The sequence below is a fragment of the Plecotus auritus genome, assembly GCF_963455305.1.
Source record: "Plecotus auritus genome assembly, chromosome: 2".
Classification (NCBI taxonomy): Eukaryota; Metazoa; Chordata; class Mammalia; order Chiroptera; family Vespertilionidae; genus Plecotus; species Plecotus auritus.
In genome coordinates, this window is record NC_137771.1 from 35,341,029 (window position 1) to 35,355,634 (window position 14,606).

The window sequence follows — 14,606 nt, forward strand, 5'->3', positions numbered from 1 at the left end:
TTTGTTACTTCAATGCTCACTGTATTCTGTAAAATCATACTGTTTTAATATCACACGGTATGTACTGGTAGTAGGGAGAGTTATAATATCTGGGTTAAGAAATCCTCTACAAAGAACACTCATAGAATTGAAAAGGTTTGTGTGAACTACTAGTATTTAAATTTGTTGAGTTTACATTTAAAAGAATAGCATTCTTTTAATTTTTCCTCATCAGGCTTTTCAGACATTTTAAATCCTATAGCCAAGCATGAACATGCTAATCTAAATATGGTGAGCCTATCATCTGGCTTTAGAAAATCTGAATCTATTAAGCTTCTAAATTTATGATGAAATACCAAGCCATAAAAATACTTTCTCCAAAGTATATATACCCAAAGATTAAAAAGTAACTGACTAAATCTATACATATATATTTTAAAGAAAAGATTAGAAAACTTGGGAAATATTGTTATGTAATCAACTCTAACTTTAGCTCTTTACAACTGTATTATAACTTTATTTAACTTAGTTAAAGCCAAAATTGGTGGTTTTTAACATGTATGTGAAGGTCAAAATCAAAGAATACAAAGTACCTAAAAAAAAAAAAAGCATTCAACTCAATACTACCTTCAATACTACCAAACTCAATGGAACCTTCAATACTACCAAACTTCTGTGAAAGAAGCCATGTATAAAGAAAGACTAACAGCAACATAAAAAATGAGTTTTTAAAAAGTTCATTTACCAAATTTAAAGATCTAGAAAAAAGAAAGTCTGACTATAATACTTGATAACACAGACATCATGTTTGAATAGAAAACACAAGGATAAAAACAGTAATATCACTAAAAATATTGCACAACTTCAGGTGTTTCCTCCAAATTTGCTTTATGTAATTGGGTGGATATAACTTAATGAACAAAAATTAAGCAAGATACATGTAACAATTTAATAGAACCTGACAATCTAATTCCTTTCATTTTTTTTTCTCTCAAATTCATCTTTAAGTCTTTCCATCATGGGGCTCATAAGAAAATTAACCAACATATGGATATTACAGCCAAATGTCAAATCTTTAAAAAGTACTTATGACATACTAAATTCCTCTATATGCAGTTATGAAGAACCTTCAAGATACTTGTATTTTGTATCTAGAAAAGTGTTAGAGTCAAATATTCAACTCAATATAAAATAATAAGAAACATTTCTTATTTGTTAGGTTGAAACTGCTTCTCCTTTTGCTAATGAATGATTTAGCTGTAATATCACTGAGCTGAACAAATAAACCACCTCTGAGTACATACGGAAAAATAAACACATGCTAAATAGATAAAACATTACAACTACATCTTTACTAGACCATCTCTACCTCTAACACTTCAGAAGCTTAGAGTCAGTGTTCTTACATTAACTGCAAGAAAAAAATAAAGGAGAAATTCCTTCTTTTTTGAGATCACAACTATGAAGTCATGTGGTTATACAAATTCAGCATTTGTGTGCAAAACATGAAATACATATATCTTAATTATCCTTGCTTATACTAGACTTGCCAGTCAGCTAGCAGGACTTTCCAAGAAACAGAGACTGAGATGTGTTTTGTATAATTTCAATAACCTCAGCACTACAATAAGAGATGCAGTATCCTTTTGCTATGGTTCAAGACAACAGGGAAGGAGGTCACAAGAAAGAATAAATCAAAATTGTTAAAACCGAGAAACTTTTCTCAGTTTCACCATGGTGCCACTTTCATTTTTACATAAGTACTGTGGCATAATTCAAGCTCAATAAATCAGAAATCTTAATTTTTAAAATTTACCTTGACTTTTAATTATCACCATATTAACCAAAATAATTAGATAAAACACACTGGAAAGGGTAATACTAAACCCCATACTAGAGTTGGTTTCTTGACACATTAACTCCTGTTTTTTTATAGAAAGGGATAGTGCATCTCAGTTTGCTTACAAGCTAGGAGATCACTTTGAATTCTGCATTTCCTAACTGCAAACAGATATAGCACTTATAACAGGTTATAAATAAACTGGTTTTCAAGCATAGAGCCAGCCCCAACGATAATAATACACTATTTAAAAAGACCTAAGGCAATGAATTCCATTTCCAATGGAAAAAAAGAACTGTGCAAACAAGCTTAAAACTACTTTTTTTGTGCCAGTGTTATAAAATGTAGCTTTTAATAAAACCTTGACCCAAATGCTAGCAACTTCAGAAAAGAATTTGGGTGGGGGAAGAAGAAAGTTATTTCATTTAGGAAAAACAACCACTATCTTTTCCCTAATCTTCAACACACACGATTTAAACATATAACAGCTGCTGTAACACTTTACACAATTCCTATGTACTGGAGCAATAACAAGATCTAAATACAATTATATATTTTAAACACTGGGTCAAGGCTTTACATAAAAATACCATCCTACTTTTCCCCCTAAGTTTCTAAAATATGACGTACTTTTCCCCAACATCTGCAGCCATTCAGGAATTTTTAGGAAACTTTTGTGCATGATCTTAATTCCTAATCCCTGGCTCTTTGGGCTCAGTGACAAAAGATCAAAACCACCAAAAAAATGAAGGTTCACTTGAAGTCAGATGACAGATCCTGGCTCAATTAGTCTCATAGGACGAAAGCAGTGCTGCATCAACTGGCTCCATGCAGGAGGGGCATGTGAAGGATCTCATCAACCAGTCATCTATACAGTCCAGGTGATAGATGTGCATGCACGGCAGAAATCGAATTGGGTCCCCATAAACAAAGTCCATCATACAGATCACACACCTGTTGGGAGCGAGAGAGAAATAATCAGAAAGCATTTATAGAAAAGTGGTCCGTATAGAATAATCTTTAAAATCCCATTACAATGACAGTGTTAATCTGAAACAGATAAAAATGGTTTGCCAGTGATCAAAGCAAATTGAATTTTTTTTCCTATAAGTGTTAGACCAGTGGTCGGCAAATTCAGTAGTCAACAGAGCCAAATATCAACAGTACAATGATTGAAATTTCTTTTGAGAGCCAAATTTTTTAAACTTAAACTTCTTCTAACGCCACTTCTTCAAAATAGACTCACCCAGGCTGTGGTATTTTGTGGAAGAGCCACACTGAAGGGGCCAAAGAGCCGCATGTGGCTCGCGAGCCGCAGTTTGCTGACCACTGTGTTAGACCATCTACAACCTCTCATTTCAATCCCCTGGAAATATACAGACTTTGAGAGCAATCAAGAGAACAAAAAGAAATGGACCACATGGGGATCAAGGCCATTGCTAGAACTGTGCTTGTAAAAGAGCTACATGTAGAAGACACTGGAAGGAAAATGTGATGCTTTAGGTAGGAAACCACTGGCTAGATAAATTTTGTTGACACGAACTGAGTTTTTAGTGTAAGTCCAGAAATAAGAGTTTTCATTTTAATAACTATATGTATACAAAAACAGAACCACTAATTTCAGCCTATTTACTGGACTGCTGTAGGCTGGAATTCTCTTCATCAATCCCAGTTTCAAGTTCATTGTACTTTGCTTCAGGTTCAAAAAGCAACCCAATTCTGCAGTGTTTCAAGTCAGTGTTCTAGACTGACTAGTGTTCTCAGTGGTTAGTACTGACCCATGAACCAAGAGGTCAGGGCACATGACTGGACTGCAGGCTCGATCCACAGCAGAGGGTGTGTAGGAGGCAGCCAACTGGTGTTTCTCTCTCATAGGTATTTCTATCCCTCTCCCTCCCTCCCTCTCTAAAATCAATAAAAACATCCTATATAATAAAGAGGCAATATGCAAATTGACCCTCGCACAAGATGGCTGCCATAAGATGGCGGCAGGGGAGGGTAGTTATGGGCGATCAGGCCAGCAGGGGAGGGCAGTTAGGGGCAACCAGGCCAGCAGGGGAGGGCAGTTAGGGGTGACCGGGCCGGCAGGGGAAGGCAGCTGGGGGGAGGAGGGGGAGACCAGGTCTGCAGGGGAGGGCAGTTGGGGGGGGGGGGAGACCAGGCCTGCAGCGGAGGGCAGTTGTGGGGGGAGACCAGGCCTGCTGCGGAGGGCAGTTGGGGGCGATCGGGCCGGCAGGGGAGCAGTTAGGCGTCTATCAGGCTGGCCGGGGAGTGGTTAGGGGGTGCTTAGGCTGGCAGGCAGGTGAGCAGTTGGGAGCCAGCAGTCCCAGATTGTGAGAAGAATGTCCGTCAGGGATTGGGCCTAAACCGGCAGTGAGACATCCACCGTGCAGTCCCAGATTGGAGTGGGTGCAGGCTGGGCTGAGGGACACCCCTCCCCGCAGTGCACAAATTTCATGCACCGGGCCTCTAGTATTATAATAAAAAGAAGAATGTTAAAATTCTGAGTCTTTTTCTTCACCAGTCTTTTTTAATTATTAAAAAAATGTTCTAGATAGGATATGATCCTAAGTGCTAGCACTAACTGGTGCTATAGCTCAAACAGTCAAACATCAACAAAGTAAATTGGTTTATGCATGTATTGGCAAGACCACTCTCAACCTCAAAGGAGTATGGCTGTCTTAATTAGAAACTCTCAGATAATAACTCTGAGGTCAAAAACTCCCCAGAAGTAAAATTTTATACAATATTCAACTCACCAGGCTTAATAATATTACTCCACAAATTAAGAAATGAATCAAGATTTTCCTCATATCACTAAAACCTTTAGTAAACAATTTTACTTTCAGTCTGATAGCTTTTATTTATATACTAGAGGCCCGGTGCATGAAAATTCATGCACTGGAGGGGGGGTGCCTCAGCTCAGCCTGCCCCCTCTTACAGTCCAGGAGCCCTCAAGGGCGGGAGGTGACCCGGCGATCAGGGGAAGGCGACGCCCCCATCACACCTCTGCTGCTGCCATTGCAGGCAGCGCAAGCCTCAGCTGGCCCTGGTTACCTGAGCCTCGGGTGGCCCTGGGCGGCTGGGCAGCCGCCATCCGAGGCTTGCCTGTGCCTTGGGCCAGCCCTGGGCAGCTGCGGGGATGAGGGGACTGGGGGACTCTGAAAGCAGGCGCGTGGAATGGCCGGACCTGCCTGCCGCCCCGGCGGGGCTGAGGGGATTGGGTGCCGCCATCTTGTGGCTGTGGGTGCCGCCATCTTTGAAGGCGTGACAGTCTATTAGCATATTCCCTCCTTATTGGCTGTGGGTGCCACCATCTTTGTGAGGGCATGATGGTCAATTAGCATATTCCCTCTTTATTAGATAGGATATACAAAATCTTAAGAATAAGCCGGTTGATTATGGCTACATAACTTATCAAAGTATTCAAATCAAAGTATTCCTATACCACAATTTACTTAACTATACCTCTACTATTATTTTTCACTGAATAAAACTATGGTGAATATCTTTATGCATAAAGCTATACGAGAGTGAAATAACATTTTGGGATAGATCTATAGAATTAACTGTCTAAAAGGGTATAGACCTGAAGGTCCTTGACACATTGCCAATTTGCTTTCCCAACTGACAAGGCAATGTTGGTACTAGTTTATACTTACAACAGATGAATCATTTTTTAATTGACATCAACTTTCATCCAAATGGACACAAGCAACATATAAAATGGTCAGAATTCAAATTCTTCTTAAATTACTTTATCTAAACATTATCTTGCATTAACTGTATATATTAACTGACTTCCAAAATGCAGGAGAATATTTTTCATAAGAAAATCTCTTAAAATAGATCTTTAAAACATGTATAAATTTATTGAAACTTACTCCCGGATCTTTTTTTCTGATCCATCTCTTCCAGGGTCATAAACTCCTTTAGGCAGATGTTGTATAAGGCCTATTCTTTGAGCTATCCTAATTTGTTCCTCTTCAGTCAGCTGAGTTGCTAGGCGGGTCTGGCTAGGTGTTGGATGATAGACCGGAACTGGAACTTGTTCCTGAATTTTAAGAAATGGAGAAAAGAATTAGTTTTTAAAAACCTGTTTTCTGGTTTATATTTTCCTTTTGTTTCTTCTTTTTTTGGTTGGAAGGGAAAAGGGGAGTTTGGGGAGAGGTAGACTGAGCTAGTGTACAGTAGTATAAGATTCTGTTTTAGCCAGCTTTAATTTTAGCATATCTGACCTACTTTGAAGGATGTACAGTAAATACAAGCTTCCCTGAAAAGAAAAAAGCATGTTATATGAAGTATTCTCCATGAAGATCATAAAACCAGATATATTCACTCCTGATACACAAATAGGTAATCAATATAATTAATCAATCTAATGAAATGTATGCAATATTCTGTAGGTCACAATGGAGTTTTGCGGCCTCAGTATACCATTATTTATATTAGAACTGGCCATGATAGACTCTTATTTGCGAACTTATTTTTTCTTTTCACATAGACAGCAACCTTAAAATTAATTTATTATTTACTTGAAAAGACTGGATATTTTTGCAATAAACTTTTTAAAAATTCCTTTTAGGCTGAAGGATACATATTTGGATATGATAACTGAGTGTCAAAATGAGGACACCTTTCTGCCCAAATGGAATAAAGAGCTTTTAGGGATATATATTAAATAACCAAATATCTACTTATAACATTCACTTACTTGCATATATTACCATATAAAATATACTAATTTAGACATATTGCCATATTGCTTTTTTCTACTTACATTTATAAAGTAATTTTATTCATACTCTTCATACATTCTTTCAACAGATATTCACTGAGTACTCTTATGTGTCAGGTGATGGGGAGTTGAGAATAAACAAAATAAAAGTTCCTAGAGTGATGGAGGATGCTACTTTAGAGAGTATGCTCAGGAAAAACCTCTCTGATGAGACATTTGAGAAGGCACCTCAATGAAGTATGAGTTAGATACTAATAATTGTAAGACCTAATAATTTCATTGTGGCTAGAACTATTTGAGCCACCTAATATGTTTTCCAGAGAACATCTTTACTGAATAAACTAATGGAGACAAAACACTTTGAATCTATGTATGAAACTTTCACAGGAAATATAATGTCAAATCATAACTACCTACATTAGAAAATAATTATTGAGTTTCCTGTTAAAGACATCTATAATAATAAAAGGGTAATATGCAAATCGACCAAATGGCCGAATAGCGCAACGACTATCTGGACATCCTTCCGGACGAAGCTGGGGCTGCAAGGGCAGCTGGGGCTGGGAAGGCCTACTCTGGCACGAATTTCGTGCATCTGGCCTCTAGTTTTAACATAAGACTTGAAATATTCCTTTTCTCTGAGATTCAGAACAAATGTATAATTAAAGAGCTCAAACCCAGTAAATGCTTTATCAAATAATTAAGAGTATATTCTCTGGCATAAGCAGAATGCCAGCAATTCAAAGTTTAATGTTCTATAAATTTCCATATAAATTAATAGTTACTTTAACTACTTTCATACTTCTATCTAATCATTTAGGAAATAATAAGCATGTGAATGCTTATCAAAATTATTTTTTTTCATCTAAATATTTAGTTCATGCATATTACATGCAAAGAAGATATCATATGATTAAGTATGGCTCTTGAATCCTGAAACCTTGGGCTTAAGATATTTCTCTGCCACTTAACAAAGAGCTACCATGTTTAAGCTATTTAACTTACCTGGATTAGATCCTACCTTACTTACAGTGGTGTTATAAGGCTTAAATGAGAAAGCTGGTGAAGTGCAAGAACTCAATAAATGGAAATTACTACTATACATAATCATTAATATTGCTTTCAACAAGCTGTAACTATTATTGCAGCCAAACTAGCATGCTTTTCCATCTTACTAACTTTACTCTTGGTAATTTTTAAATCCTTCCCTACAGGTCCATTGGTCTAAATTCTACCCTATGAAGTAGGTTGTTGACATGAATGAAACATTCCCAAATCCTCTTCCCTGACATCCAATATTGACAGATTCTGCTTCTAGTCTCAGCTTAATTACATAGGTGTTGTCTACCTATAAGAGAATTAGGAAGATTATACAGAATACAGAAAACTTCAGTTACAGTGCAGTCATCAAGTGAGGAGAGTGTCAATTGGTCTCCCACACCCCTTTTATTGAATTTATTGGGGTGACCCTAGTTAACAAAAGTCTATAGGCTTCAGGTGCATGATTTTACAACACATCATCTGTACTGTGTGCTCACCACCCCCAGGCAGTCTCTATCCATCACCATTTATCTCCCATCCCCTCTTCCACTTCCTTCCACCAACCCTGTTCTAGCTTTCACAGAGGAATATAAGCACCAAACTATATTTCTGTATTTCTCTGGTAGAGCTTGAAAGCTTTCTTTCAGCCATGTATATCTATCTATAACACTATGACCACAGGCAATATTTTGCTTTATAAACAATTATTTTTTAAGAAATGAATATTTCCTTTTAAATAAACTTTGTGTATATACAAAATTTTTCAGTTTGTAGCTTAAACTCCAAGAACATTTTATATGCTATATATATATATATATATGTGTGTGTGTGTGTGTATATATATATATATATACATATATATATATATATATATATATATATATATATTTGTTTTATGCACTAGAAAAATAACTTTTTAAAAAATATTTTATTGATATTTTACAGAGAGGAAGGGAGAGGGATAGAGAGTTAGAAACATCGATGAGAGAGAAACATCGATCAGCTGCCTCCTGCACACCTCCCACTGGGGATGTGCCCGCAACCAAGGTACGTGCCCTTGACTGGAATAGAACCTGGGACCTTTCAGTCCGCAGGCTGACACTCTATCCACTGAGCCAAACCGGTTTCGGCGAAGAATAACTTTCTTAACCAGGTTTTACAGTGCATAACAGTTATATGACTTTAGTTATTAATGATAATAAATATGGCCATTACATCTCGGGTTTAGATAGTCAACACTTCAAGGTTTTATACCTAGCAGGCAAGCTTTCAATGCAGAAAAGTTTCATGGTTCAGAGACAAAAAGACTGACCTTGCTCTGCCACTTACTAACTTTCAGACCAAGTTATTTAACCTCTATGAGCCTCAGTTTCTTCATATGTAAAGTACTAAGACCACTGTAAGAATAAATGGGGCCCAGCCAATGTGGCTCGGTGATTGAGCATCAACCTATGAACCAGATCACAGTTCAGTTCTCAGTCAGGGCACATGCCCGGGTTGTGGGCTCGATCCCCAGTAGGGGGAGTGCAGGAGGCAGCTGATCAATGATTCTCTCTCATCATTGATGTTTCTATCTCTCCCTCTCTTTTCCTCTCTCTGAAAATGGGAATTGCAAGAATATATGGTACAGCATGGGATAAACATATAAAGGCTCTTTAAATAAACATTAGCTATTATGATTGCAGTTTTAATATTATATGACTACTAGGGGCCCAGTGCATGAAATTTGTGCACAGGTGTGTGTGTGTCCCTCAGCACAGCCTGCACCCTTTCCAATCTGGGACCCCTTGGGGGATGTCCGACTGCCAGTTTAGGCCCGATCCCCGATGGACATCCTTCTCACAATCCGGAACTGCTGGCTCCCAACTGCTTGCCTGCCTGCCTTCCTGCCTTCCTGATTGCCCCTAAATGCTTCTGCCTGCCAGCCTGATCACCCCCTAATCACTCCCTTGCCAGCCTGATTGATGCCCAACTGCTCCCCTGCCAGCCTGATTGCCCCTAACTGCCCTCCCCTGCAGGCCTGGGTCCCCTCAATTGCCCTTCCCTGCAGGCCCGGTCGCCCCCAACTTCCCTCCTCTGCTGGCCTGGTCACCCCTAACTACCCTTCCCTGCAGGCTTGATCGCCCCCCAACTGCCCTCCCTTGCAGACCTGGTCCCGTCCAACTGCCCTCTCCTGCTGGCCTGATCGCCCACAACTGCCCTCCCTTGCAGGCCTGGTCCCTCCCAACTACCCTCCCCTGCTGGCCATCTTGTGTCCACATGGGGGCAGCCATCTTTGACCACATAGGGGTAGCCATCTTGTGTATTGGAGTGACAGTTAATTTGCATATTACTCTTTTATTAGATAGGATAGAGGCCTGGTGCATGGGTGGGGGCCAGCTGGTTTGCCCTGAAGGGTGCCCCAGATCAGGGTGGGGGTTCCCTTGGGGCATGGGGCGGCCTGGGCGAGGGGCCTGTGGTGGTTTGCAGACTGGCCATGCCCCCCAGCGACCCAAGCGGAGGCCCTGGTATCTGGGATTTATTTATCTTCTATAATTAAAACTTTGTAGCCTTGAGCGGAGGCCAGGGCCAACCAGGAAGCTTGGCTTCCTCCATCGCCAGGGGCAACCCAAGCCCCCTGCTCTCTCCAGCTCCCTGGCTGCCGCCATTTTTTTTGGGATTTATTTATCTGCTATAATTGAAACTTTGTAGCCTTGAGCGGAGACCAGGGCCGGCCAGAACGGGTGGGAAGCTTGGCTCCCTCCATTGCTGGGGAAACCCAAGCCTCCTGCTCGCTCCGTGGCCGCAGCCATCTTGGTTGGGTTAATTTGCATACTCGCTCCTGATTGGCTGGTGGGCATGGCTGGTGGGTGTAGCAGAGGTACGGTCAATTTGCATGTTTCTCTTTTATTAGTGTAGACAGAATAGTATTCTAATGTTTACTTTAAGAAATGAATGGGATTTACAATTTAATATATTAATCATACCTCAATAAAGCAGAAATTCAAATAAATAAAATTTAATTTAAAAAATGAAGGGGATTGGCAGATAAGTTAAAACTTCTCAAAAAGGAATCTTAGGCCCTAGCTAGTTTGGCTCAGTGGATAGAGCAGGGGTGGGCAAACTTTTTTTTTTTTTTTAAATATATTTTATTGACTTTTTACAGAGAGGAAGGGAGAGGAATAGAGAGTTAGAAACATCGATGAGAGAGAAACATCGATCAGCTGCCTCCTGCACACCTCCCACTGGGGATGTGCCCGCAACCAAGGTACATGCCCTTGACCAGAATCGAACCTGCGACCCCTCAGTCCGCAGGCTGACGCTCTATCCACCGAGCCAAACCGGTTTTGGCAAGGGTGGGCAAACTTTTTGACTCGAGGGCCACAATGGGTTCTTAAACTGGACCGGAGGGCCGGAACAAAAGCATGGATGGAGTGTTTATGTGAACTAATATAAATTCAAAGTAAAGGAGCGGAGGGGAGAGCAAGAGAACCCTCCGCTCTTTAGGCTCCGCAGGCCGGATAGAACAGCCGAACGGGCCGGATCTGGCCCGCGGGCCGTAGTTTGCCCACGGCTGGGATAGAGTGTCAGCCTGTGGACTGAAGGGTCCCAGGTTCTATTCTTGTTAAGGGCACATGCCTAGGTTTTGGGCTTGATCCCCAGTAGGGGACGTACAGAAAGCAGCCAATCAATGATTCTCTCTCATTGATGTTTCTATCTCTCTTTCCCTCTCTCTTCCTCTTTGCAATATATATATATATATATATATATATATATATATATATAATATATATATATATATATATATATATATATTTAAAGGAATCTTAGAATCCATTTTATAGGCCTAAGTTTGCCTACCTACAGTCACATAAGTTGGAATTAGAATTCTGGTCTCCCTTTAAGCTAGTAATTTCCATTACACTACGCTTGGCTGCTAGATAGCAAGAAGACCAATAAATTAAATGATCTGGATTTTGTCCATTTACATCACTTTGAAGAACAGTACAATGAAATAACATTTCAAGAAAGCCATCAAAATAAGGCATCTTACATAATAATGGACAAACATGTAAATTGACCATACCTCCGCTAGCCAATAGCCAATGAGGAGTGAGTATGCAAATTAACCCAAAGATGGCAGGTTAATTTGCATATGCAGGCACAGAGCTATCAGCTGGGGTGGGAGGCCTGCTATGAGGGGGAGGGAGGAGAGTGGAGGGAGCTACAGGAGCAGTGCTCCAGCTGGGAGCGAGAACTTGCCAGCTCCCGGGTGGCAGGGAGCGAAGCCAGGGGAAGGAAGGCCTATTCTTGCACGAATATCATGCAATGGGCCTCTAGTCTATGTATATAAAAAGCCAGGGACCATAACAGTTGTAACGACAGGTCGCTATGATGCCCACTGTGGCTAGCGAATCTGCCAGGTCAGGGGGTGGGGCCAGCTGGCCAACCTTGCGGCACCACCCCCCTGCTGGCCTGCCCCTGATCATACTCTCCCACCCTGATCAAGAGCGGGGGACGGCCAAACGCCCTCTCCGCCCCCCCCCCCCAGCCAGCCCTACCCCTGATCAGCCCGCCCCACCATGATAGGCCCCCAGTCCCTCCCCCCAGCTGGCCCGCCCCCGATCGCACCCCCCCACCCCAATAGGGGGCAGGGCTGGGCAGCCAACTTCCTGCAGTCCCTCCCCCTGGCCACCCCACTTCTGATCGCACCCCCCACTCCAATAGGGGGCGAGGCTGGCTAGCCAACCTCCTGCAGCCCCTCTCCCCGCCCAGCCCCACCCTAGATTGGCCCCCCCCACTCCGATCAGGGGCAGGACCACCAGCCAACTGCCCACGGCCCCTCCCCCAAGCCAGCTCCACCCCCAATCGTTCCCCCATACTGTGTGTGGGGCTGGCCAGCCAACCTCCCACGGCCCCTACCACAGCTGCTGTGCCGGAGGCCAATCATTCTACCACTGATGGAAGGATGTGGACAGGAAACTGGGAAGGCTGGTCAACAACCTTAATTGTTTTGATCACTCACTGTTTAGTTGAAACATTGTTAGCTGAAGCAGCCTCCACCTCTGTTTCTCCTATGTAAATTTCTGTTATTGGAATTTCCTGCCTAAAGGTTATGGGCGTATCCCATAGTCTCAATAAAAGGGATTGAAAGGCCAGAGCAAAGGGTAGTCCTTCCACTAGAGTTGGGCTCCCGCCTGGCCCCCAATATTTCCAAATTAATACTTTTCCGAGTCTCTTTTCATTTGTGTGCGGCCTTCTCCAGAACCCGAACCCTGAACAGGAACCCTGAACCACGCGGGACGTGAAAGGGGTTCCCACACTGCTGACAACCGATCAGTCCCCCCCACCAAATTTGGGGGAGGGGCCGGCTAGCCCACTGCCCACAGCCCCTCCCCACAGCCGCCCAAGCCCTCAATCGGCCCTCCCCACCAATTGGGGGCAGGGCCCGACAATCACCCGCAGCCCTCTCCCCCCCAGCCAGCTCGGCCCTGATCAGGCCTGATTGGGGCCGGGCTGGCCAACCAACCTCCCACTGTCTCCTCCTCCCAACAGTTCCGGCCTCAATCCGCTCTGATTGGGGCCAGGCTGGCTGGACCGCACCGCACCAGTGCACCATTTTGTGCACAGGGCCTCTAGTTTCTAATAAAGGGTTCTATAAAGGTTTTCATCTGCAATAAAGGTTTTATAATTTCAATAATGTCTAGAATTAAGAATTTCAAAGAACATCAAATCCATCTATAAATTGCCCCTGTGAAAACAGATTCTATTACTGGTAGAAAAATAAACTCTAAGTCTAATCATACCTTCTCTGTCTATCCTTCAATTGGAACTCCTGTGGGCTACTTCATATAGTTCTTACTGTAAAGTTGGGAGAAGGTCAAATTCTGCTGCTACCTAAGTTAAGAAAGTTGTTTTAAAACACTATAGGACAGTTTCTCCTTGCACTCACTTTGGGAATTTCTAGTGTCCAGTGTCACTTTCATAAACTACCTGGTCTAAAAAGGTAACATACCTACTAATTCACTGAGTTTTTAAGCAATATAACTGTTGTTCAAAGGAATCTTATTTAGAATCAAAATATTTAAGACTGACCTACTCTGGTAGAATGGGGCTGGGATGGAATGTCACCTAAAAGGGATGAGCCTCCCCATTCCCACCCCACCCCTTACTTGGGGTACCTTAGCAGAATCCTATGAATCAATGGAACACAATTTAAAAAACACTTATATCTAAGAATATGGGATTTTCAGCCTGAAATATTAAAAAACTGGAATCTTGGCTATTTACTGTGGTGACTTGAACCAAGTCTCTTCATATCTTTGAATATAGGAGCTAATAGCAGCACTTTAGAGGGTGATGATACACTTGTATATAAGATAACATCAAAGGCTTTGTAAATGTCAACATTTGTAAGTTATTCCATCCCTTAGTTTTCTCCTCATCATCAAATGACTGGTTTGCTAACTGCTACTGTCCCTGGCTTTGTTTCTGGCTTTTTGGCTTGTCCCTAATACAAGAAACATTTTGACCTCTGTTGTGACTCCTGCCAGCTCTCAGTTTTTCAACCCTTGGATTACAATTCCCAGTCTAAACTACCTTCCTGACTCTCACAGTCCCAGTCCAACTGGCCATTCTTGACGAGCTGCCATCCACACCAAGATATGACACATATGAAGTCACACTGGAACAACTGGTATAAGACTATGGGTAATAAGGGACTCCAAAATCCTTGAACACGCCTACTACAAACAAAAAGAACTAAACTATATCTCTAAGCATGTGCTTTTTAAAAGGCTAGCTTTTTTCAGTCTTATGGTTCACTTTTGTGGACAGAGAACACAGAAAGCACAACAGAAAATGAAAATCTACTTTATGAAGAAACATACTACTAGATATTAAAATTAAAATCCTATCTTTTAATTATTCACATTATGAATGCATTTTCTTATTTGGTATTTGTTGTTGTTGTTGTTAAACTCCCTAAATACCACCTAGATATTTTAAATGACCCAATATTCTAATTTC

At 41.5% G+C, this 14,606-nt stretch overlaps 1 protein-coding gene across 1 annotated transcript in view; it reads right to left on the reverse strand.

The window, feature by feature from the left end:
* Nucleotides 1-700: 700 nt before the first annotated feature.
* Nucleotides 701-14,606, reverse strand: part of RNF11 (ring finger protein 11) — a 50,096-nt gene continuing 36,190 nt past the window's right edge. The window contains exons 2-3 of the mRNA XM_080655050.1: nt 5,704-5,873; nt 701-2,773 (exon numbers count right to left, since the gene is read on the reverse strand). Of these exons, the coding sequence (XP_080511176.1) occupies nt 2,602-2,773; nt 5,704-5,873 (342 nt within the window). The 3' untranslated portion in view covers nt 701-2,601. The remainder of the gene's footprint in view (nt 2,774-5,703; nt 5,874-14,606) is intronic.